General features: G+C 47.6%; 2 protein-coding genes and 1 pseudogene across 2 annotated transcripts in view; all 3 read left to right on the forward strand.

Annotated features, from left to right (window-relative positions):
* Positions 1-26,851, forward strand: part of LOC145465367 (alanine--tRNA ligase, cytoplasmic-like) — a 39,742-nt gene extending 12,891 nt beyond the window's left edge. The window contains exons 13-20 of the mRNA XM_081449147.1: positions 21,522-21,659; positions 21,767-21,907; positions 23,162-23,268; positions 23,615-23,849; positions 24,404-24,523; positions 25,114-25,200; positions 25,292-25,405; positions 25,989-26,851. Coding sequence (XP_081305273.1) covers positions 21,522-21,659; positions 21,767-21,907; positions 23,162-23,268; positions 23,615-23,849; positions 24,404-24,523; positions 25,114-25,200; positions 25,292-25,405; positions 25,989-26,159 — 1,113 coding nt within the window. The 3' untranslated portion in view covers positions 26,160-26,851. The remainder of the gene's footprint in view (positions 1-21,521; positions 21,660-21,766; positions 21,908-23,161; positions 23,269-23,614; positions 23,850-24,403; positions 24,524-25,113; positions 25,201-25,291; positions 25,406-25,988) is intronic.
* LOC145465377 (uncharacterized) lies at positions 149-1,401 on the forward strand (annotated as a pseudogene).
* Positions 10,918-11,434, forward strand: LOC145465379 (uncharacterized). The gene has a single exon (XM_081449158.1). It carries the CDS (start codon positions 10,922-10,924, stop codon positions 11,417-11,419), a length of 498 nt encoding a protein of 165 aa, XP_081305284.1. The 5' UTR covers positions 10,918-10,921; the 3' UTR covers positions 11,420-11,434.
* Positions 26,852-27,174: the final 323 nt, after the last annotated feature.

A 27,174-nucleotide genomic window follows, 5' to 3' on the forward strand; every position in this document is an offset into this window, starting at 1 on the left:
TTGTCTCTCCTTTGTACTATAGGCTCCAGAGGCACTTGATTGACTGGGGCGTTCGTAGTTGCTATCCTCATTTGTCGGGCTTGGAGATCACGAAGCGAGCGGATCGAGAAGGAAAGAAGTTTAACGAGTTTGTCTGAGGGGTGTCGAGATGACTTACTATAGCAACTCGAACCAGATTCGGGACCTCGTGGAACAGATCGTGGATCTGAAGGTACACACTTTAAGAGATCTCGACGCCATTCCAGATGCCAAGGTGGACCTATACATTTTTGACAATCTCTTCGAACCGTTAGGTCAAATACCCGATAGTCTGTGGTCTTTTGAGCTCTTGATGAGACGTCGTCCTGACTGGGGGTGGTACGATTTTGGAGATGATGAAGAAGAACGAACACGTGTTTTTGTTCTGTGGTGAGTGGTGTCGCGTGATGTACAGAAGTGGTAGCGGTCAATTTAAATTCATTCATTGTAGTGATCCCACCCTGGACGCCGAGCGTGCCTGTTTGATCGCCACGGATAATCTCACGTACATGATGAGCGATGCCATCCGTGATCTGTTTGAACCCTTGCGGTTCGCACGAGACCTGTCACGACGGGTGAGGGAGTCAGACCAGAGTCCCAGGGTGGAGGAGATGATGACTTTCAACAGGTGCACTAACAGGGAAACGTGTCTGAAGTTGGAAGAGTTGATCTACGATATCATGCGTCAGCGTGATCTGTGGAAGGATCAGTTTTTCTTCCGTGCCATCGAGGCCGCGGAGGATGACCTGTGTGGTGAGTGTAGAGAGAGTATGCGCCAAGCATTCTATGTGAAGGGGACGAGGAGGAAGCCCTGAGGTGGAGACCCGGTAAATGTGATTGGAGAAATTGTAAATATTATGCCATGGATACCTTTGAGGAAGACTGTGATAATGAGTACGGTCAAGAATGTAAGAACACGGACTATGCTCATTACTTTTCAGATTCGGACTAAGTCTTTTTCGCCTTCTTTTTCGTTTATCCAATCAGAGTCGATTTTTACGTAAGAACCAATCAGGCACGACGTTTTTGTACATATAAGAAAGTGTGAATAAAAAATTGGGTTCAAATCATTATGTCTCATGCCTTGTGTTGGTTGATCTCGAGAGTGTGTGCGACCATGGCCGATCGATGGAGTTGGACCACCTTGTGTTCCAAGTGCGATAGAGTTTACGAGCGATACGGTCGGGGTGAACCCATCCCTGATAATGTCTGTGATTCGCCCTTGGAGGTGTTTGACTATACCGACGTCGAACCCAACGTGATGCGTTTTGTGGTTTATATCTTGTGGTTGAAACGGCAACCCGATTCATTTAAGAAGTATCTCGAGGTACGGGAGCAACGTTTCGAGTTGTGGAGACAGTGCGTGTACAAACTTTATCGACTATGAAGAAGAAAGGTCAAAAGAAGAAGCAAAAGCCGCTTTCGACCGGAACGTTACTGGGACGGTATCGGGATCCTTCCAGACCCGGTAGTCTGGGCGGTCTGACGCGATTCGCCCAGGCCAATAAGATCTCGGTACGACGTGCTCGTGAGGTCCTGCAACGGGATTTGGGGTACACGTTGCACAAACCCAGACGTCGTCGTTTTCCCACGGTCCCGGTGGTGGTGTTCGGCATCGACGAGCAGTGGACGGCCGACCTGATCGAGGTGATCAATATTTCGAGGTACAATCGAGGGTATCGTTACCTCTTGACGGTAGTGGACGTGTTTTCCAAACACGCCTGGGTCCAGCCCTTGAAGAGCAAGACGGGTAAAGCGGTGACGGAAGCCATGGCAAAGATCCTGAAAGGAGGTAGAAAACCCATCAATCTCCAGACGGACGACGGGAAGGAATTCTACAACAAGACGTTTCAGGATTTGATGAAGCAGAAAGGCATTCATCATTTTTCGACGCGCGGGGATACGAAATCCAGTGTAGTGGAACGGTTCAATCGGACCCTGAAAGAACGTATGTACCGATACTTCACCGTGAAGAATACGATGACGTATGTGCCCGTGTTACAAGATCTGGTCCGAGGGTACAATCGATCGTATCATCGCAGTATCAAGATGGCTCCCGATCAAGTGACTTTAGCCAATAGCGAGGACGTGTGGGAGACTCTTTACGGAAAAAAGAAAAAAGGGAAATTGAAGAAACCGCAACTCAAAGTCGGGGATCGTGTGAGACTGAACAAGAAGTTCCGTCAATTCAAGAAAGGGTATTTACCCGGTTGGACCGAAGAGGTGTTTGTGATACGCCGAGTGCGTCCTGGGAAGGTCACCACGTACAAGGTGGAAGAATGGGACGGCACGGCGGTCGAGGGCACGTTTTACGCGCAAGATTTGCAAAAGGTGGACGTGAAAGACGACGATCTGTTTCGCATCGACAAGATCGTCAAACGAAAAGGGGATAAAGTCTTGGTGCGATGGAAAGGTTGGCCAGTCAAGTACGACAGTTGGGTGGATAAAAAGGGACTGTACGTGACCCAAAAGCCCAAGACGAAAAAATGAAAGACTTTTACGTGCAGTTGCTGAGCAATGCCAGCACGAGCGAGTTCACGGACAACAAGGCCCACAGTTTCAAGAACCGTCTGCCGTATCCGCTCCTGTTTGAATCCGACAAGGAATGGAAAGTGGGATTGGCGAGCGTGTCTTACCCGATTCCTCCGTCACGACCGCATCAAGTACCCGTCACTCAAGCGCACGACTTTGAAGACGACGACTACGTGTTCGGTATGGATTGGACCATTGAAACGTTCAGGTTGCAGGACGACGGGATTACGTGGCGTCCTTATCGATACCCCGTGACATTTTACGTCAGCGGAAAGGAACTGAACAGTGTCCGACACAAAGTGACGAGCGGCAGATCTCTCATGCAATACCTCATCCATCGTTTTCACGAACGGCTGTATCATTACATGGATCGCGCCAACGAAAGTCTGCGAGCGCCGGACGGGAAAAAATACTACCCCGTGTTCCGATGGGAGGGGAACGATTTGATTATCGACAACACCGACACGTTCCTCGACGAGTCCGGAGACAGAAAACGTCCCAGAGTGTATTTTGGTACTAAACTGGTCAAGAAGTTGGGTTTGATTCGCGAGGAATCGTATTACTCCGTTCACTTGGACGTGAACATGATCAAGGTCTTTCCCAACGACAAAGTCCCGTCTGATTTCAAGAAAGACTGGACCAACCATGACAGCAATCGATCTCGTGAATTTTGGAATTTGGACAGTCACGGGACGTTACAGCTCAGTCCCTATTGCAACTGGCGCTTCAGTTACTTGGACGAGGAATACGCCAAGACCTACAATCGTGGAGTCGTCGTTCATCCGGACCTCCCTCCGCCTCGCAGTCCCATGTACCTGTATTCGAATGTGGGTCGTAGCACCATCACGGGGAATCGCGTGACGGATCTCTTGAGAGAAGTCCCCCACGACCCGACCAAGACGACGTACGAGCCGAATCAGATTCAATATAAACCCGTGCGCAGCAACGTTTTGGATATAGTGGAGGTGCAATTGGCCGAGAACGACGGACGATTGGTGGACTTTACATCGGGCGTGACGTCGGTGACATTACACTTCAAGTATGAATGAGTCTACCGACGACTTTTACGTGCAACTGATGAGCAATGCCAGCACGAGCGAGTTCCCGGACAACAAGGCCCACAGTTTCAAGAATCGTCTGCCGAACCCGTTGCAGTTAAGAGAGTCGGGCTGGAAAGTGGGTATCAGCGACCTCTCGTTTCCGTCCGCGACGCGTAAGATGGACTTGAAAGATTCTCTTCTGTTTGAAATCTGGTGGATCGACATGGTGAACGCCTCCATAAACCTATACACGCAGGTCTCTTCAGCGACGCGAGAGGGCGATTTGGAGTTCACGCCTAGGACTGGTACCGAGTTACTGAACGCGATACGAGATCGATACTTGCGTAGGTTGAGATCTAGAACGGATGCCGACGTGACGATGTACAAGAAAAAGAGTAAACCCGACGATCCCACCGAATTGCTGTACACGGTCATGCATCGGGCCGAGCATGGAGAATGCGTCCTGGACAATTCGAGAACGTGCCTCAGCCTCCTGATCAATGGTAAACGCGTCTACCCGCAAATGAACATCGGCATCGAATTGGCCAAGAAGATGAAATGGGTGAAGATGGGAAGATTACAGAACGGACAACCGGGTTACGTCTTGGGACCCCACCTGAGGAAAGAATTTCCCACGGAAGTCGTACCCACGGCCACGGACTTGATCATAGGACAGAATGACGGGGACGAGACATTTTACAAGATCGACCCGGACACCTTACATTTGAGTTGTTTCATCAATTGGGTGTTCACGGACCTGGATCGCAGTTACGAGGAAGCGTTCGGTCACGAGCGTCGTTCCTTGTTCGTGTATTCGAATGTGGGACAGAGTATGGTGACGGGGAATCAAGTCACGGACCTGTTGAAACAGGTGCGTTACGATCCGGACGTGGTCGACCTTCAACCGAGACACATTCTATATCTACCGGTGCGCACGACCTTTTTGGACATTGTCGAGACGCAGGTATCTGAGAACGACGGACGACTGGTGGACTTTGCGTCGGGCGTGACCACGATCACGTTGCATTTCAAGAAAGGATGAGTGATTTTTACGTCAGCTTACCCAGTCACAGCAGTAAGAGCGAGTTCCCGGACAACAAACCGAACCATTTCAAGATCAGGTTACCACACCCCTTACGCCTGAATGGAGACGGAGGCTGGAAAGTGGGATTGAGTAGCATCGCCATGCCGGATGCCCACGTGAGGCTGCCTTCCTTGACGCCGAACGATCCTGATAAAAAAGTCACCTTGGCCTTTTCCGCATGGAGACGCATAGAATCGACTAGCCACTACATGTATGGAGAAGCTTACTTCGATACGGAGGACCTCAAGAAGGTGATTCACAACGTGGACGGTGTTGGACTCATGAAATCCATGATCGCCTATTTCGATCGACAACGCGTCTTCAAGTACAACGGACCCAAATTAGGATCCAAATATGTCACGAGTGATGGGAAAAGAACCTACGTCAGGTTCAAGTGGGAAGGCGAAGACCTGGTCACGGACAACGAAAACATCTTACGTCCGATCAAAGACATGCCTGCATTACACATCAATGTCGACCTGGCTTGTAAAATGGGATGGCTCGAAAAGAACGCCAGCGGTTATAATCTGGGGCCTAACTTGCAGAGCGAATTCTTCAAAGATGAAATTCCCAACATTGCTGTCGTCGGGGACTTACACGACTCGGATGGATTACCTGTTTTTTGGACGGTCTCAACCTATTCAACGGGAAACAGTTATTTGAAACTCAGCATCTATTGCAATTGGCGTTTTCTGAACCTGAACAAGGCGTTCGAGGTGGTGGTGGGAAACAGGTCGCGCTCTTTGTTCGTCTACTCGGACGTGGCTAGAAGTGGCGTGGTGGGAAATCAGGTCACGGATTTACTGAGAGAGGTCAACTTGATCCGAAGAGGTGCGGGTGTCCAGTATTTCGAGCCTTACCACATTCAATATATTCCCGTGCGCAAAGACCTCATTGACATAATAGAGGTGCAAGTGGCTGAGACAACTGGAGAACTGACGACCTTTGGAGACGGCAATACGATCGTGACGTTACACTTTAAGAAAGAATGATCGGTGGAACGCTGGTACGATTTCAGCCCGATAAAATAAAGCAATCCGGAGACGGATTCGGCATGGCTTGGAGAGGTGTCAAGAAACGCGGTCCCGGCATTCTACGAGACTTTATCACCGAGGCTGCCACGGAGGGTCTGAAAGGTTTAAATTCGGGCGGTAAGGGAGGAAAGCCCAATTGGAGAGGTGGACTCGCCGGGGTCAAGAGAGGAGCGACACGAGCCGTGAAACGTAAAGCGACGCAGGAGATCAAACGGGCGTTGGCGAAAAAAGTGAGAAAAGATCTCTTTGGAGTATGAATCCCATTTACTCGAGGCGCGTGAGACTTATCCCGGTACGACGAACGTATAAAGGCGGATCGATCTTCCCGTCCCGATCAAAACGCCCGAACTATCGTTGGGTGCAGTCGGCCCTGAGACGGAGACGAAGACGACGACGTAGACGATGACGGACCTCGTGGCTCATGCCCGGTCGGCGGGGGTTCGTAACCCTCGCCTGAACATGTTCAGTACCCCTCCCACGGATGTCAGCATGTCGTCTCGACGTTTGGTGAGAATCAACCCGTTCAATACGGGGATCAACCCCGTGACCTTCCAAGTCGATCCTCAAGAAGACTTTATCGACTTGAACGAGAGTTTCTTCGAAGTGGAATTGACTGTCAAGAAAAGTAACAACACGAATCTGCTGACAGCGGATGTCATGGGACTCGCCAATAATCTGGCCCACACCCTCTTCAAACAGATCAATGTGAGATTGAATGGGACTCTCATCAGCCCCCAGACGGATACTTACCACCTCAAAGCTTACATCGAGACCCTGTTGAACCACGACCGAGACGACGGTGAATCGATCCTAACACCCAGCGGATGGTACAACTGTCTCGGTGTACCCGACGACGGAGATGCCGATGAATTGACCGCCAATATGTTGGATTTTGGCACTCCTCATGCTCATTATACTGCTTTACCTCAAGATCTCAAGAACGTGGTCCAGGGACGAGCCCAGTTTCTAGATGGAGAAGCCGTGACTTTGAGGTTCAAACCTTTCCTGGAAGTGTTTCATCTCAGCAAATTACTGTTACCTGGCGTGCAGATCCAGATCGACATGTACTTCAATGCCCCAGCCCTGTGGACCATCCGATGGGACGGTGCTAGTACTCTCAGACTGACTGAAGCCGACGTGAAAGTGAGATTGTTCCTATCTCAAGTGAGAGTGACTCCCTCGGTGTACCGAGAGATCATGACCAGCCTGAAAGGAGGAAGAGTGGCCACTTACCCCACGGTGAGAGGTGAAATTCGCACTTACTCGCATCCCAACGACAATCGTCATTTTGAGTGCAGCAATCCTTTCCACAGTAAACTACCTAATAGACTAGTGGTGTTGTTGATGAAACAAACTGCCTTCAACGGAACTGTGACGATCAATCCGTTCAATTTCGGAAAATTCAATCTGGCTTCCATCAAACAATTGGTGAGAGGTGAAGAGTACCCCTACGAGACTTTGGAGCTCGATCACGATGGGGACAGTAAAGATCAGAGAGGTTACTACAGATTCCTCCAAGCCTCAGGAGCGTTGTGCAGGGGAAAAGGAAACATGGTCCGGAAAGTGGATTGGGGGGACGGCAAGAGATGCAACATGTTTGTATTTGACAACACGGCCAATGGATGTTTGGACAGTCCAGTGTTGAACCCCAAGCAAGAAGGTGAACTGCGTCTGGTGATCGATTTTGGAGCCAATCCGGGAGAAAACCTGACCATTTTGTTGTACGGCGAATTCGAGAATTTGTTGGAGATCAACGAGAACCGAGTCGTCATCTACGACGTGTACCAATGAGAAGAAGAAAAAATGGAGAAAGTAGCCTTGAATAATATACAATTGGATCATTTGGCCCGGACGAATCCGTCCCTACGCTGTGTCTTTTACGGCACGGTCCCTTGCGATCGGCTTCCCAGGACAGTCCCTCAAGAAGGACCGACCGCTTACATCGTGAACACGGACCCTCACGACAAACCGGGCGTGCATTGGATCGCTTTGTGGGCCGACAAGAACAAGTGCGAGATCCTGGACAGTTACGGTCTACCGTTGGACGCGTACGGAACCGCCGAACCGATCCAAGCATGGTTGGATCGTCATTTCAAGTACCAGATTCACAACGGCAAGAGTCTGCAGTCCCTGTTCAGCCAGAGTTGTGGCGGTTACGCCCTGATGTTCCTGATCGACCGAGCCGAAGGTCGGGACATGAACGAGTTCTTGAATCGTTTCAAGAAAAACGAGTTTGTGGAGAACGATCGTAAAGTAGGACACATGGTAGAACGTCTGATCGTGGACGAGTTGGCCTGGCGCAAGATTTGTAAAACCCCGTGTCACCAGGACACGCGCGGTTCCTCCCGAGGAGTGCGTCATTTGTTATAAAGTAAGCTGTTCGAAATAAAAGAGGTTCATTTTTGAAAAAGAGGTTGTGTGGTAGTCATGGCTCTTCAGTTTCAAGGGCATAGACATTTGGACGACGTGATAGCCAGGTTAGAAAAACGCTATGGAAAAGCGGGTGGAAAGACGCCTCAACCCAGTGAGGCTCATTTCAAGAAAAACCAACCGCCAAAACGACAACTCAATCTGAAAATACTTCAACCCGCCAGAAGACAAGTGTCTTTTCAACCGCCGTCCGTCCTGGACACCGGTGCATTACCGGCGACGGTGACCACGCGTAGGAAACGCAAGAGAGCCGCCCCTGCCATGCCGAAGCTTTCCGAGAAGGAAGATAGGAAAAGAAGAATGAAAAAGAGGCATTGGTACGAGGACAAGTTCGGAGACTTGAGTAAATTCGCCAAGAAAAAACCTCGAAAAAAGAGATCGGCGCCTGCCAAGAAAAAAGGACGTCCCAAGAGAGCCGCTGCCAAGAGGGCCATGGCCAAGATCAGGAGTCGGGCTAAGAAAAAACCCATCTGTTTCAATCGTAAGGTCACCCTATTGGGTCTGTTGAAACGCATCCCTGCCGTCAAGACCCCATTGGCCAAGTTGTTCAGATAAAAACGGAACGTCTCGAGACCCTGTGCCATTTCATGATCATGGAACGACGCAAAGCGTTTCAATTTCACACGCCGTCGAGTTTGTTGATAGCGGGTCCGTCGGGGTGCGGCAAGACGGTGTTCACCACCAAACTGCTCTTGGAGAACGGCGACTTGTTCCAACAGACACCGAAGAGTATTCATTACTGCTACGGATCGTGGCAAGACGGTTTCCAAAAGCTCAAGAAGGGTGGAGTCAAGTTTTACGAAGGCATCCCCGACAGCGAACAGTTACCCCGATGGTTTCCCGGAGGGGGTGTGTTGGTCTTGGACGATCTGATGGACGAGGGTGGTAACGACAAGCGCGTGTTGGATCTCTTCACCAAACATTCGCATCATCGGAACATCACGGTGATCTACCTGTGTCAGGATCTATTCCCCAACGGAAAATTCGCCAAGACCATTTCCAGAAACGCGCATTACATCGCGGCCTTCAAGAACCCTCGGGATCAGTTGGGGATACGAAATTTACTTCTGCAATCGTTTCCCACGCAATGGCAGGAGGTGTTGGACACGTTTCGCAAGGTCACCGATCGACCTTACGGTTACATGCTATTGGATCTTCATCCAGCCAGTCAGGACGATCAACGTGTCCTCAGCCATGTGTTAAAAGACGAAGGATTCGTCCGATGCCATCAGTTTGCAACCCCATCATGTTGAGGAGCGAGGTCGAGTGGTTTCCGCTATTCATTCACCTGTGTAAAAACAGGCTCAAATACATCATGAACCCCCACGAGCTGGACTACGAACCGATGAGACAGGTCACGGAATGCGAGAGTTACCGTCAAGTACGGTCCATCATCAACGCATATAATGGGGAAGGTTTCGATTATTTGGTTCATAAACAACGAGAACTCGCCGAGAAGAAGATAGAAAGAGAAAGGTACATGGATAAAAATGAGCTCTTATGGTAGTGACGATTTCAACTTCTCGGCTCTGGAAGATTATTCGCCTTGGGGGACACCGGCTCGGACGAGTACTCCGATTCCGCCTGCCGCGGGTGTGGGTACGAGTCTGCACACGCCTCCTTCACCGCGATCGTCACTGGCAACACCGCCCCTGCCCAATGTCTCGCCCGTCGGAGTGGGCACCGCTGGCTCGGGTGCACCGCAGACCAACGTCACGGTGGGTGTCGGCAGTGGTGGATCGGTGTCGCGCGCCAATGTCACGGCAGGTGTCGGGGCACCCAGGATAACAATGTCCGCCCCTTTGGCACGAGCCGTTCGAGGAGGGAAACGACCGATACGCGTCCCACGTCAAAACACACCGACGTCCTCCAGTGATTCCGGCAGCCGCAGACGAAGTAGCGCTAGTGGTAGCGGCGGTGGCAGAGGCAGAGGCAGAGGCAGAGGTGGAGGCGGAGGTGGAGGCGGAGGTGGAGGCGGGAGTGGTAGTGACTCCACACCGCCTTCGTCGATTCGATCGGGTCGAGGAGGAGGAAGAAGAAGGAGGCGAGGAGACCGTGTTCTCGACCAAGCCCAGATGCAACAACAATTGGAAGAGATTTTGCGCCAACAACAACAGACGGCCGCGGGTCGTCGCATTGCGGGCATCACGACCACCAACACGATTACGACTACCTATAAAAACGGACAACGTCCTACTGTCACACGCAATTCGACCAGTGTACGTAACTGAGAACAACAACAACAACCATGAGAAGACGCCGTCGTCGACCGAAAAGGAGAAAGCAATGGGGCGGTGCTCTTGCGAATGCTCTGTCTGCGATGTTACCCATTGGTAAAGGGGCCGCCTTGGGATTGGCCAAAGCGTTGGGTGGTCGCGCCGTGAAAACAGGCATCCGAGCTGGAACCGCCGCTGCCATTGGTGGTGTGGGAGTAGGCGTGGGTCGAGGGATCCGAAGACTTGTGAGACTTAAGAAAAGACGACCCCCTCGTCGATGAAAAACCATTCGAATCAAGATGTTGAGGAGTGAAGTCGAGTGGTTCCCCTACTTTTTGCATCTATGTCGATGCTCACGCTCTTACTGGGATGCGACCAGCATGGATCACGAAGACATGAAACGTATCGCGGACGAGTGCGATAGTTACCGACAAGTCCAGGACATCCTGAACCAATCCGTAGAAACCGCCTTCAAGGACGAGATCTGGGAATACAAGCAACAAGCTAAAAGGATCGAACGTCCCGACAGAAAGTCAGACTACGTTTGGCACTGGTTGGAAAAGAGTCATGAGTACTTCTGTCTGTTTATTGGATGAACCTTTCAACACCGTGGTGGATTTGGATTCCCTGAAACGTTTGGACGTCTTGTACGCTTTCTACCACAAGTATTGGTGGTGTCGAAGGCAGATGTTCGGTTACTACAAGTTGTGTAACGCCATTCTCAACGGACTGGCCTTACTGACGGTGGCCGTGAGTATCGTCTTGGGATCCGTGTGGAAAGATGGGTACACGGTGGTAGGATTGACGGCTTTCGCCACCTTACTGAAAGGATGGAACGATTTCAAGAAGTATTCGTTCAAGATGGACATGGCCCAATTCGCTTACACGACGTACGAAAAGACGTTGACTGAACTCAGGAACTACGCTTTGGGTGGCGTGGAGGAATTGGATGGGTTTTTAACCAAGATGCAAACGTTGGACGACGTGGTGACGGATTTTACATCTCCCACGTACGACCGATACGTTCGAGACTACGCCCTACGATTTAGGCACGTGCCGCTATAAAAAATGACATCTCGGGCATCCTCTTCATTCAGAACCAACATGCCTAAGAGGTCGAGGAGAAAGAAAGCGTCTTCGAGAAGGCGTAAAACCGCTAAAACCACTAAAAGAAGACGGTACCAAAGGGGAGAAGGGATCGGCACTGTGGTGGCGGGTTTACCCAAGGCGGCTTGGGGTATCACCAAAGGCATCGAAAGCCTGAGAGCCAAACAAGAAGCTAAACATACCAAAAGGATGTTGGAACGGATGAGACGAGGCGAAAAGTGGGATAGCAGTGGCGAATCGTTCCGATGCTCCATCATGTGAAAAAATAAAAGGACGAGACTAACCGTCGTACACCTCACTCGACACCATGACAGCACGGAGGAGGAGGAGGAGACGAAGAAGGAGACAGAAAGGGGGTGATTTGGCGAGTATGATGAGAGCAGCGGGTTTGGGTGCTCTGGCTGGACCCTTCGGTTTAATGGACAAACATATCCATAAGAACAGGGGAAAGATCGAAGGAGTCTTACGCAGGATACCCTTTCAAACGGCCTTCAGGCGTCGAGGAAAGCGATAAAAAGAGTACACCAATCCGCTCGTACGCATAAGTCCACGATGAAGCGGTTACGACGACAACGTCCTTTCCTGACGCGCGTCCTGAAAGAAGCCAATCGAAACAAACGTCAACGGATGTTGCAATTCGCCGACAAAGATCAGATCAACGCCATCAGCGAGATGGTTCTCAATTTGCTGAAAAAGAGGATCCCCATCAACGCAACGACTTATGGGAAACTGAAAAGACATAAAAACGTTTTGCGAGAAGTGGGTAGACGCAAAAACTCCCTCAAGCGTCGAAGAGAACATCTCCTCACCCAAAACGGAGCGGGGTTCTGGAGCGGATTGCACGGTTGCTTCAAAGCATGTTGTGTACGGTGAAAGGACGCAGTGAGGACGGTTACCCGCTGGAGGGGATCGACGTCATACCCAATTTCCCACCGAGAGAAGACGAGTCCCACAATACCATTCCTAAACTCGTGCAGTTGTTGCAAGACGCCAATCGTCGCGAAGCCCGATGGAAAGACTCGTACGAGTACTTGAACAAGAGGTACCACGACCTGTATCAAGAATACATGGCTTTAAAGTTCGGTGACTTCTGCCAAACCTGTCAAACGAAACGAGATACCACGTCGCCCGGTGGGTGCATCGAGTTGTGCAGGGAGTGCGGTAAAGGCAAGCGAACCGTTCGAAGTCTCGAACTCGAGTTGGAAAAGAAAGACGAATCCATACGGTACTGGCAAGACTGTTACGAGACGGCCTTGAGAGAATTGTCCGAGTTTCCTGACACGACCTTGAGTCAGAAGGTATGAACGAAGTCATGATGGTGCCCGTTCAAGAATTCAATCGTCTGCAAGATTATTACAAGGGGAAGATCAGCCAGAATGCCTTGTTGAACAAAGCCGGACGTCTGGCCGCCGAAGAACATCTCATCCTGAACGACAAACGCATCCCCGACAGCATGGCCGTTAAGATGACCAAACCCATCGCCTCCGAGGAAGGGAAACTGGTGAAACGTATACGGACGGGTAAAAGCGGTCCCATCTCGTACCAGGGAACGACAGAACCCGAAGGCATGGTCGACGCACCCGTCGAAACTCTGTTGAAACAGATCCTCAAGGGAGTCAACCAACCAGCCGCAGCCCCTGTGATCATCCCGCCACAACCCCTTTCTACGACAGGACTGAAAAAGGAGCTGAAAACCCCCATACCCTCCACGTCAGGTTTTAAAAAGGAGAAGAAAACCCCCAAACCTACCATTCCACCCAAACCAGTCACGCTAGGTAAAACTCCCCTATCGTCCAAGAAAAAAGCACCCATCTCCGATAGAGCCAGACGCGTACTGAAATCACTCGGTATCGACTACGACGACGGTGGTTACAGTCCCAAAGGCAAGGCAAAGAAGTACAAGAAGGTCAAACCGTCAGCCGCAGAAAAGTTACAAGCAGGGTGGGAAGATTTCGAAGACCCCTGGAGAAGGGGACTGGACTATGACTCGGATTAAGAAGAGGAAAAAGGCACCTCCACCCCCGAGGAGAAGTACCCGACGTCGCCGTCGCCAACGAGGGTATGGGATCGACATCCAAAAATGGTTGGCCAAGACTGGGATCGAGTTTCATTGGCCCGGTTATCAGTACATGGGACCTGGTACCAAACTGAAGAAACGTCTGGCGCGTGGAGACCCCGGGATCAACCGTCTGGACCGACTGGCCAAACAACACGACATTGACTATTCAAGGGCCAAGAACTTACAGGACAAATGGAACGCCGACACCAAGATGATCCAGGCCATCGACAAATTACCCGGACGTAAAACCATGACAGAACGCATTGTTAAGAAAATCATGCAAACCAAGAAACGTTGGAAATTGTAAAACCTTTTATTGTTGTTGTTGTAATTAAAAGTTACACACGCTTTGTTGTTTTTCAAAAAAGAGTCTCTTTTTTCTTTAAGACGAAAATAAATAATGTTCCAATTGATCCATAAGTTCGACGGTGACTGAGAAATGGCAACGGTTCTGTTCTACTGTATCCTCGCGTTCAAACTGCGCGAACCAGCGTCCCATGTCATGAAGCATGGATGACATCTCGTCAAGCTCACTAGCTATTTCCACGATCATCTTTTCCATTTCTTGTTCTTTTTCGTACTCGTTTCACACGGTTTTCTTCTGCGACTCTCCTGTTTTTCCTGATTTCCGAAAGTCTCCGTTTTACAGGATCCTTGGGTTCCGCTAACATGCGTTCTAACTCTGCTACCAACCCTTCATCAGGCTCAGAGTCAGAGTCAGAGGAGGAGGAATAAGACAACCGCCTCCCACGGCATTGCGGTGGGGGTAATGCCTGTGGTGCTGCAGTGGTATTGGTGGTCGTGCTCTTAGCGGCGGTGGTCGTGCTCTTAGCGGCTGTGGGGGAAATAAGACACCACCCTCCCACGGCGTTGCGGTGAGGGTAATGCCTGTGGTGCTGCAGTGGTAATGGTGGTACTAGTGTTGGTTAGTGGTAGTGTTGCAGTGGTAATGGTGGTACTGGTGTTGGTTGGTGGTAGTGTTGCAGTGGTAATGGTGATCGTGCTCTTAGCGGCGATGGTCGTGGTGTTGGATGGCGTTAGTGTTCCCCTGAAATCCCTCAGCTCAACCCGACCTCCAAACAAACCCCGAAGAATTTCATCCGGATCGTAATCATGCTCTTCCCACTGTCGTGTTGCAGTGGTAGTGCTCTTAGCGGCGGTGGTCGTGGTGTTGGACGGTGGTATTGTTTTCCTGAAATCCCTCAGCTCAACCCGAACTCCCAACAAACCCCGAAGAATTTCATCCGGATCGTAATCATGCTCTTCCCACTGTCGTGTTGCAGGTAAACGGGAGCGACGTTTGCGTTCCCTATAACGATTCAACGCGTCGCGCACCATGTCACGCATCTTGTACCGTGCATGATACCGTCTTTTCTGCTCGCGAACTTTCTCCGGATTTCTTTTCTTCCACTCTCGCACGAACTCTCTTCTTCTCACTCTCTGTCGTTTCAATGCTTCAGCGGAGCGGGCAGGCATGGTCTTCCGTAATGGACGCTCATACAAGTTCTAAAATGGGCGTGGAGAATAATCGTGCTCTATCTATCTACTATATCTCTCTATATCTCTATATCTCTATATATCTCTATATCTCTATATCTCTATATCTACTATATCTACTATATCTCATTTAAAAGAGCATAAAAAATACTCTCTAGAAAAAAAGTTTTCCTTCATGGAAGCTAATAGTAATTTTTAAAACAATTTAAATAAATTAAACTTCACAAAAAAAAAAAAATCTCGCAAAAAAAATCTCGCAAAAAAAAAAAAAAAATCTCGCAAAAAAAATCTCGCAAAAAAAAATCTCGCAAAAAAAATCTCGCAAAAAAATCTCGCAAAAAAAAAAAAAAAAAAAAAAAAAAAAAAAAAAAAATCTCGCAAAAAAAATCTCGCAAAAAAAAAAAATCTCGCAAAAAAAAAAATCTCGCAAAAAAAAATCTCGCAAAAAAAAAAATCTCGCAAAAAAAAAAAAAATCTCGCAAAAAAAAAAAAAAAAAAAAAAATCTCGCAAAAAAAAAAAAAAAAAAAAAAAAAAAAATCTCGCAAAAAAAAAAAAAAACCAGCGGGTAAGCCATCAAAATTTGCATTAATAGTACAATATTTCTTTCAAAAGATTAAGCAAGCTATGGTGGCCGAGTGGTTTAAGGCGCTGGGCTGAAAATCCAGTGGGAATGTTATCCTGCGCAGGTTCTAATCCTGCATGCAGTGATTACATTTTAAAAAAAAAATCTCGCACAAAAAAAAAAAAAAAAAAAAAAAAAAAAAAAAATCTCGCACAAAAAAAAAAAAAAAAAAAAAAAAAAATCTCGCAAAAAAAAAAAAAAAAAAAAAAAAAATCTCGCAAAAAAAATCTCGCAAAAAAATCTCGCAAAAAAAAAAAAAAAAAAAAAGAAAAAAAAAAAAAAAATCTCGCAAAAAAAAAAAAAAAAAAAAAAAAAATCTCGCAAAAAAAAAAACAAAAAAACAAAAATCTCGCATTTCCGTCACCATGAGTAGTATAGGACGTTAATAGGGGCCGTAACCAATCAGCGTGCAGGGATTGTACCACGTGACCAAAAAATTCCCATACATTCTTTTAAATTGTAAAATCCAAGATGGCGCCCAGGTGTAAAAACATGGCGGCCGTGACGTCACACAGTTCGCGCTAACATTACTACTGTACTGTAGTAATTTTTAAACAATTTAAATAAATTAAACTTCACAAAAAAAAAAAAAAAAAAAAAATCAGTATTTTCGATTTGCATAAACAAGGTGGTGCCTTTGGTAGCAAAACATAGCGTCCATGCCCAAATAAGGGCAACATGTCCAAATAAGGAGAAATATGAAATCGAGGTTGTGACGCGCATGTCCAAATAAGGCGATAGCCAATCCATGAGATCGAGACCAAGTCACGTGTTACCACCGACCCAGGGGATAGGTGGATATACCCCACACTCGGTCGGAGACTGGACACCATTATACCGTGTGTATAAAAAAATCGAGTCGAACCGTTCGAGTCACTCTGAGTTTTGAACTTGTATCGAGCGCTGGAAAGAAGAAACCATGGCACAGGAGCTGACCGACGAGGAGATGAACCAACAGATGGATCAATATGAATCAGTGACCGATGAAGAGATGAACCAACTGATGGACCAATATGAAGCAGTGAGTATGACGTGTACCCTATGTAAGAAAGTCATCTTTAGAACTCTAACCCTAATCTTTTTTCATAGAGTTACTGGGATTGGTTACCGCCCGAGATACAGACCTACATTCTCCACTTACGAGAGGCCCAGGCTCTCGTCGAGGCGCGCGAACGTCAAATCAGGCGAGAGCTTTGTAAAGAGATACGCACCCTCGCCAAGATCAAAGCAGTATGGGACCTAGGTCCAATCAAAGTGGTTCAACGGATATGCCCACGAACTGGAAATAGGGAAACGTGCGTGTACGGAACCTACGCAGACCAATGCAGCAATATAAGAACCGTATTGATAGGGATAGGGTTAGATCGAGCCTATTACCATGTATGGGGTGTTAAGTCTACGTTATTCACCTTCCCCATAGAATGCTACTAGACTACATTAATTAAAAGCAATGTTCGTAACATTTTGTCTCGTTCATGTCCTTTTACAGAACAGACGGACCTACGACGAAGCCTTCCCCTTCGACGACGACGATGACGACCGAGTGATGCTCCAAACCGGAGGTGGTGCAAGACCACCTCTAGAATTCGAATTAAGACCCATAGGCGCTCGACGTCACTGGAGAAACGTCCTCAACAAACAACGGTACGAAGCCACGCTCAAACAACACAGAGACGTGACTCGCGAGGACAATCTAGGCCAAGAATTGACTCGTGCCCTTCAACGATCCATCGAGCAACAAATCGCTCAGGATCCTACCCTGACACCTCACTCCACGGTCCATTTCACCATGCAGTCCCGTGCCTTCACGCACGCCTTTCAGTCCACCACCTTCACCGTGCGAGAATTCGAAGAAGGGAGTGAAAGACTAACCACTTATCTCCAGTCTCTCGCGTCCAAACTCAACTCCAACGAAGAATTCACCCCCGACGACACGTTTACCATGGAAACCACTTTCATACGTACCCCAGGTCCAGGCAGCGGGAACGGAAAACGATACAGGCCGAGTTGCGCCGCCGTGCGGGGAATCGTCAAACGGTCGCGCGTGACCATCCGAAACAAAGACACTCTCTGCTGCGCCCGAGCCATCGTCACCATGAAAGCCTGGGTAGACGCGAACGAGAATTCGCGTGACCAAGATTACCACAATCTCAAACAGGGTTGTCCTGTCCAAGAGCGATTGGCCAAAGACCTACACCGTCGAGCCAACGTTCCCGAAGGACCTTGCGGCATTCACGAACTGCAACAATTTCAAAAAGCGTTACCTGGCTACCAGATCAAAGTCATGTCCATCGACCCACCCCACATGATCATCTACGCGGGACCCGAACCCTCAGATAAGATCATTCGTCTCATCAAAGAAGACGATCACTACAACGGATGCAATTCGTTCAAGGGATTCATCGGCAAATCCTACTTCTGCGACGAATGCAATCGAGGCTACGATCACGACGACTTTCGTCATCATCCCTGCCTCGGTCAATGGTGCACCGCCTGCAAACGAAAAGACTGCCCCGATTTCATCGAGAAAAAACGACCCCTAGCGCCAGGCAAGTTTCCCGAACCCACCAAGATCTGCCAATCGTGTCACAGACAATTCTTCGGAGACCGATGCTACGACGTTCACTCGCAAGTCCAGAGTCACAGCAAACACTCCATCTGCAACACTTACAAAAAGTGTGAGAAGTGTTGTCACGTCTACGAGCTTAAACACAAGAACAAGCGAGGAGGGCGTCCCCGTGGTCACAAGTGCGGATGGGGCGAATGCCGCATCTGTGAAAATCAAGTCTATCTGGAGACGCACCGTTGTTACATCCAACGCATCCACGAAGGCGAAGACGAGCCAGAAAGGATACGTGTCCCCCGCGACAAAGTCAACGGGAGACCCTTCGAAGAACCCGGACCCGACGATCCAAACACGAGCGTCTGGGTAGACAAAGACCCTCCCCTTCAAGTGTACTGCGACTACGAAGCCATCACCGACGCCGAAGGGAATCAGACCCCCATTCTACTCTGCCTGGAAAACGACGAAGATGAGACAGTCCACTCCTTCTACGGACGCAACTGCACCGCCGACATGTTCGAACTCCTCGAATCCCTCGCCGTCGACCAGGACAATAAGGATCGGAACGTCATCGTCATCTTTCACAATCTCAAAGGCTACGACGGGATGTTCATCCTGCAACACTGTTACACCACCCATCGAGAAGTCACGGACCAAATCACCGTCGGCACCAAGATACTGTCCATGAAATCCGACAGACTGACTTTCAAAGATTCCCTCTGCTTTCTCCCGTTCCCGCTGGCCAACTTTCCAGCCACCTTCGGAATCACCGAACTGCGTAAAGGATTCTTCCCACACAAATTCAACACTCTAGAAAATCAAGCGTACGAAGGTCCCATGCCTCCGAGAGACATGTACGATCCCGATGGCATGTCCGTCAAAAAGAAAGCCGAGTTCGAACAGTGGTACCAAGAGAAAGTCGACAACGACTACCATTTCGTACTAAGGGAAGAAATGGAAGCCTACTGCGAGTCGGACGTCAAACTCCTCAAAGCGGGCTGTCAAAAGTTCCGGCAAGAATTCAAACAAAAAGCCGACTTTGATCCCATGGAGAAATGCCTCACCATCGCCTCCGCCTGCCAACGATTCTGGCGCAAGAAACTCGTCCCGCTCAACACCATCGCCTCCAGACCCCCGCGAGGATGGCACGGCGCCCGATCCAATCAGTCCGTCGAAGCCCTGAAATGGCTAGCCTGGCAAGAACACTCGTTGCAACGCACGGGCCAAGGTGATCGTATCCGTACCGTGCGAAACGGCGGCGAAGTCCGACTAGCCAATCAGCTCGTGGACGGATACGATCCGACCACTCGAACCGTCTACGAATTCCACGGATGTCTATGGCACGGATGTCCTCGCTGTTTCCCGACCCATCGAGACCGATATCCCATCTATCACGCCGATCGCACCATGCAGGAAGTCTACGAGGCCACACTCCGCAAACACGACCTTCTCAGTCGCCAAGGTTACCAGCTCTGCGTCAAGTGGGAATGCGACTGGGCCCTAGAAGTCAAAACCGACCCTGATATCAGACAGTTTCTAGACACGTTCGAAATCGTCCAACCGCTCGAACCCCGAGACGCTTTCTTCGGAGGACGTACGAACGCCGTCAAACTGCATCACGTGGCCGACGTGGCTCAAGGAGAACAAATCAAGTACATCGACGTGACGTCGCTCTACCCCTGGGTCAACAAGGGAAGCAAATACCCCATAGGACACCCTCAAGTCATCGTCAACCCCGACGACCAAGACATCCATCACTACTTCGGTATGGCCAAAGTGGACATACTACCACCTCACGAACTTTACCATCCCGTTCTACCTTTTCGGCACGAGAAAAAACTCACCTTCCCACTCTGCCGATCGTGCGTGGAAGACGAAATGACCAAACCCCTCCTCGAGAAATCACATCGATGCTCTCACACGGCCGAGCAACGCACGCTACGAGGAACCTGGTGCACCCCCGAAATCGAGAAAGCCGTTGCCATGGGATACACACTCATCAAGATCCACGAAGTCCACCATTTCCCTGAAAGACAACGCCGTACAGGACTCTTCGCCGATTACGTGAACACATGGCTAAAAATCAAACAGGAATCCGCCGGCTACCCTAACTGGTGTCACACCCCCCAAGACAAGACACAGTACGTGCAACAATACCTCCAGAAAGAAGGCATCGCTCTCGATCCGGACATGATTCAGAAAAATCCCGGACGCAAAGCCACCGCCAAACTCATGCTCAACTCTTTCTGGGGCAAGTTCGGCGAAAACCTACACAAACCCACTACCGAAGTCGTCTACACCGCAGCGCACCTCTTTGCCCTCGTTTCCAATCCCTTCCACGAGATAAAACAAGTCAGAATCGCCAACGACGAAGCGTTAGAGGTCGTCCACGCCGAACTCGAAGACAATCAACCCGACAACGGACGAATCAACATCTTCATCGCCGCTTTCACCACCTGCTGGGCTCGGCTCAAATTATACAGCTACCTGGAACAATTAAAACAACAAGTCCTCTACTTTGACACCGATTCCGTCATCTACTCGCACAAACCAGGTCAAGCCGATGTTCCGCTAGGCGATTACCTCGGAGAGATGACCAACGAGCTCGACGACGGCGACTTCATTACCACTTTCACCTCCGCTGGACCCAAGAATTACGGGTACAAAACCCACCAAGGCAAAGTCTGTTGCAAAGTCCGAGGCTTCTCCCTCAATGTACGAGGACACAGGCAACTCAACTATGACGTCATGGAACAAAATCTACTCGACGAACTCGAACAACCTCTCGAGGACGGTGAACGACGCAACATCCCCGTCGTCAACCCCAACTTCTTCTACAGAAACCCAGCCACCAAACATCTCAAGGTCATCACACACACCAAACACTACGGACTCGTCTTCGACAAACGCGTCGTAGACACGAACACTTTCATGTCGTTTCCATACGGATACACACCATTGTAATTTTTTACTTCCTGTAAAATCAATAAAAAATCATCTTTGAAAACTCATTTCCTGTCTATCGCCTTATTTGGGCACGCACGTGACCTGGGATGCAAAAGACTGCTGACCTGTGACGTCACTGCAGACGCATATTTTGATAACCCCCTAACTCATGAATATATTCATGAGCAAATCCGGCCCTCTGATTGGTCGAGAGCCTTTTTTAATGATATGCACGGCCTTCTGATTGGCTACTGCCCACACAAGCGTCCTATACTACTTCTGACTTTATTCTAACATTGGTTCCTAGTCTGAACAGCCTGAGAGAATGGACGGTCAACAATAACTTTTTATCACAATTATTGTTCCCAACAGCAACGGCGAAGACTTACCATGAACAATCACACTGCAACCCACGTGCTCAACTTCTCGCTGAGGAAAGAGCTTGGAGAAGCAGATCAGAGAGGCTCATTGGTAGCGCCAGACAGACTCAGATTTGATTTCACTGCCAAGGTGCGTTCTGCTCTCTTTCGCATTCTTTTCTCAGTTTTCTCTCTACTTTCCCATTTCTTTCTTGGAGTTCTTTTCTCACGCTTTTCGTGTTTTTTTTTTCTCCGCAGGGCGCCATGACGACTGAACAGATCAAGAACACGGAAATGACAAGCCAGGACATCGTGTCAAGAAACATGGACGTGTACGCTAAGGAATCATCTCTAGCGATGGCCAAAGACATTCAAGGCCTCAGGGCAATTTTTGAAGAGGTAGGGACAGATTGATGAAGGAGAGGTTTATATAAAGAGGCGGACTTATGATACAGAACGTAGTAAATGGTTTGAACCCAGGAGTATTACTAGTTCTTACATTGTTATCGTAAGGGTGAGGGCAGTTCTAAAAACTGTTTTTGTTGACTGATGTTTCGACAACTTGAGCGGAAGTGACTTGACTCTAAGGATGACGTCCGGTCAGTTGTTATCGGAACTACCCTCACCCAGAAGATGACACTATACGAACTTTGATACAGAAAACGTGCATGCAGAAGTTAATTATTATTTTCACGTTAAGGGCCCATTAACCGATTCATGCGCGCGCTCGCGCGCGTTGCTAAGGAGGTGAAATTTCACTTCCGATCACTTACGTCAGCCTGAGCACGGAAAATAAAAACAACTCAAAACCTTGCAAATTCGCGTACATTTTAGATGTTTTTCTCTGTGTTTCGCAAAATGCAAAGTAAAAAAAGTACAAGCAAAGACAAAATAGGAGAAAGACAGAAAAACAAGAGCAATAGAAAGGGAAAAACTAACTCCGTGTGGCTTTGTTTGATCTTACCGAAGTGCGCTGGTAATGTAAATTGCCCACGCGCTGATAGGGCAACTTCCAGTATATATCGGGCGCTCTTCCGGTTTCTTTAAATGCTAAAGGAAACACGGTTTTTCATTAAATCCAGCCTTTTTCGACGAATTTCGATTAAAGCCAACGTTGGTAACATAGCTACGCATTTCTTTTTCGAAATCATGCTTTTTTCAGAAAATTACGAATTTTTCAATGTTTTGAAATGCTTTCAAATTCTGACCTTTTAGAAATGAAACAAAATCGATGCATAGCGTAATGAGGATTTAAATTAAAATATTAAATCAATGAAAAAAAGCACGAGAAAGTAATTTGCCTGGGAGCCTTTGCATTTTTTCTGTATTAGTCACATGACCATGGGCGTGACCTGATGACGTCATAACTAGTGTTACTGATCATGAAAAAGTTAAAACACATGAAATAACTCTGAAGTAACTAAAAATTACGAGGTTATATGAGAATAAATTTTCCCTAGCAACGGCTCGAAAAGATCGGTTAATGGACCCTTAAAGCTAGAACGTCATAACTAAATGTTCGTGGTATCGTGAAGGCTGTGGTTTCACAGATTATGAATGTTCACTGCTGTGCGGCTAACGCCGATTGACAGACAGGCAGGCAGGCAGACGGACAGACAGACACGCTGATTGTGAGTGCGTTCTTCTGTGCAGGTTTACCCTGATCCAGTCCGTGTGTTGTCGATTGGCGCTTCATTTGATGACCTGCAAGATGATCCTCAGGCCGGATACAAATACTCTGTTGAGTTCTGCGGGGGAACGTAAGTGAACTAGTTTTTACCTTGTCATTGTTTCTCGATTACTTGCGTTATTTATTCACCTTCTTGCGTAAAAGTCACTAGTTAGTTCAATTATGGTTAAGTCGCTGTTACAAACCAATTAAAACTCAATCTAGAGCCTGTAACGATTCAAGCGCGGGAAAAAAACGCGTCAGGCAAATGGCGAATTGTCTTAGTTTTGCACCGGATTGGTTGAGGAAACAAAGCCTTTGTGATTGGTTAGTACATGTTGAACTGGAGCCAATCATAAAGAATGATGAGAAATGGAGGGTAAAACAAACAGACTTCATTGAATAAACTTGTTGTTTTCTTTACTCATTCATACCAGGCATCTGCAGCGTACAGGACACATGAAATCATTCGTCCTCGTGTCCGAGGAAGCCATTTCTAAAGGAATCCGAAGGATCGTGGCGCTTACAGGACCGGAGGCACTGAAGGCCGAGAAAAAATGTAACGCTCTGGAGGAACGGGTTGAAAACATTCAGAATTTGGTGCAGCAGAAGATGAAGGAGGGAAGTTTGAAAATCAAGGAAACTTCCCAAGAAATATCAAGAATTGGCGAGGTCAGGTCTTTTTTTTTTCTTTTTGCATAGTGACATGCACTTAAATTCGTCAGTCGCAATGTCTTTCAGGCCCGGTCCACACTACGCCGGGGAAATTTGAAAACGCATCTTTATTTTCACGGTTGGGCCTACCTTGCACACTAATCCGTCACGAAAACGGAGCTTTTCGAAGACGCTCTTCAAACCGGAGGAATTTGAAAACGCCGGCTTTTAGTTTTAGTGTGGACGGAAAACATTTTGAAAACTTTGCTTTTCGAAAACGATGGCGTCACGATAATCATGTGAGTTCACTGACCGAGTTTTTCTCAAACCCAAATCCAAAATGACCGGTGATTGTTTTGTTAACAAATTTCTCTGGCGTAGTTTGGACGAGGCCTCGGAAGAAAGAGCTTCTCAATTATTTTTAATATAAAGCTTGGACTAAACTTATTTTCCCAGTCAGTCAATTTTATAGAAAAGGTTTAAGCAGAGAAGAACACATGTAAGTTCCCAAACTATGTGTGTTTTCATAGCGTAAAGAACTTGTTGCCGTGATTTGTTTTTGCTTGTGTTAGGATATTTCCGCTGCCGTTATCTCTGCCTGGCGTAAAGATGAAATGCGAACAAAACTGAAAGCGGTTAAGAAACTTGTCGATGATGCTGACAAAGCAACGAAGACTGCCTTGCTGCAGCAGGTGAGCTATTCCTGTTATCTGATCTTCTTCCAACTTCTCGTAACTGTCTTATGGCAAAATATAGAAGGCGCGTTGTGAGAAAGTAGAACTTGGTGGTGTGAAATGCAAAGTGTTGACTGAAACCAAATTGTCCCGGCCAATGGCAAATTAAAAGTAAGGAGAGATAACTATTTGATGAATCAAAGAACTGGGAGTGAATGAAAGTTAGTGGCGTCTTTTCATTGGCTTTATTATCTGAGTAAATATTTAGCATGCAAGAGGCTAATTTAAAACGAGCAGTAGAATGGATGTTGAGGGGAAAAGGGTTTTAAACCTGTGCCAACGTTCTCAAATTTCCGACGTGCAATCTGCCATACGCAAAACGGAATTGATGATAGATCCTTTTTAATCACGTTTTTACGCATCGTTACTTCAACTCTTTTTATCCCGAAACCGAAAACCATTGTTTTATAAAGTGAAATACTAAGTAAACCCGATTTACCCGAAACAATATTCACTTGCCTTGTAAAAACCACGCTACGAAGCTGAAAACGTTTTCAGGGAAGGAATACTGTTCATTATAGTAAGCAAGGGTTACATTCCTTTTTCAGGCAGTGGACAAAGCCAAGGCTATGATTGAAGCAGATCCCAACAGATCTTATGTTGTTGATGTATTTGAAGCCGGCTCAAATCAGAAGGTTAGTGTTAAAAATTACCGTCCTTGTTCTCATGGATCTGTTTTTATTAACATGGACTAACTACCTGTAATTTTTGGTTCTCTCATTTAAGATTCTCGACGCTGCGCTGAAACAGTTCAAGAACCTGGCTCCTAAAACTGCAGCTCTTCTGTTCAGTGTTGACGAAGAAAATTGCAAGATTATTTGCCTGGCCCAAGTACCCAAGGTTTGTTATTTGAACTTATTACACGCCTGCTATAATGTTATTTGGGTGATTTTGTTTGAGTTTCCTCGAAGTGATACCAAGAAAAAAAAAGATAGCGAATTCATGTAGAAACCAAATGGCGAACGGTGAACGCGAAAAACCGAAGAATGCTCGTTTTTGTCTCTCTAAGGAAATGCAAACGTAATGCTCGGTTTTTCTTGCGGTCAGTGTTAAACGCAGACTGTGGATTGCTGACGGCGGACAGGGGGTAAAATGCAGACTGCAAACCTTTTAACTGAATCATGTTACCGTTTCACCATTGAGCGCTCATGGTAACCGGAGCGTTATTCAGGCTAACCTGAGTGCAGACTTTCACTCCGATCGATTATCCTGAATAACCCTCCTGTTTAGCACTCCATTATGGAAATAACACGATATATACTAACAAAGTCTGTAGTATGCACTCTGCATTTTACCCTCAGCCTGCTGCTAGTCCGCACTCTTCGTTTTTAATACAATGACTGATCTTTATTTGCCGCGTTCAGAAGATTTGTTTGTTATATCGAAATTTCACAGTAAGTGTCCTTTTGTCGTTGCTTCACAGGAAGTTATTCAGCAAGGTCTAAAGGCAGATGAGTGGGTGAAGTCTGTGGCGGAGTTGATAGGCGGCAAATGTGGCGGAAAAGATGTGTCTGCGCAGGGATCTGGGCCCAACATTGGCTGCGTCAAGAAAGCAGTGGAAACCGCGACTCGATTTGCTCAGCAAAAACTTTAAATTCGACGTACGTTGAGTTGAATTTAGGAAATAATTTCCAAGACACTGGACTGTGTGTCGTTGGAAACGTCACATATTTAAAATGTTAGGCTTTGTGAAGCTAACAATTCAGGCCCATCTCCCTCGTAAAGCAATTTCTATAGGAATAGTAAAACACTTATAATAAAAATTTTATAAAACCCGCCAAAGCGGCAAAGCTGCTCAGTCGAACCCCGACATATTTTGTATTTAACAAGGCCATAAACCCGGCAGCTCTTAGGCCATCTGTTAAAAATTAAAAATAAAAATACCTTGACTTTGTTTGACTGATAACAAACTTTACTGGAGTGCTAAGCTTTATTTTCATCTGACTCTGTTTTCACTTACTGAACGATATGGTGTCAGTTTTTCAGTGCTGCTGTTCTTCTTCATCCAGTCGCCTTTGTTACGCATTTACAAAACTCTAAGGTAGTAGGTAATTGTGACATTTTGTGGATGGTATCGGCATGACGTTCTCGCGGTAGAAAGCGTGCCAAATATGGTATTTACAGCAATTTTTCCCTGTAAAGTAAACCAAACTTGCCATGCCCACCTCCCATATAGGGTATAATGGCTGGTGACCGAGAATCAGTGAACCAATCAGAAAGAAGTCTTTGCACATCCGCCCCCTCTAGTTAGAAATGCAAAATAAAGGTGACAAAAATGAGTTGTTACGAAATTGTATGGTGTTAGGTAATGAATAGTCGAGGCCATCTTCTTATGCAGCATATTCGTGACGCCAGTTCTCCGCAAATTTCCCAACACACTAAACTAATAAATCAGTCCGGAAACGGAACACACAACTGCTTTTAGAAATTCTTGCCTGCGAACAGGTTCCCGGCGAAGACGGAACAAAAATTCGACAAGCGAAGCGAACCGTGGAGGGCGAAACTGAGCGCGAACAAGCGCGAAACTGAATAATTCGGAGAGCAAAACGACCGGGGCAGGGCGGGGAGAATAGAACGTCTACAGAATAGAAATGAATGTCTACATGCCC

The sequence above is a fragment of the Orbicella franksi genome, chromosome 13, assembly GCF_964199315.1.
Source record: "Orbicella franksi chromosome 13, jaOrbFran1.1, whole genome shotgun sequence".
Lineage (NCBI taxonomy): Eukaryota > Metazoa > Cnidaria > Anthozoa > Scleractinia > Merulinidae > Orbicella > Orbicella franksi.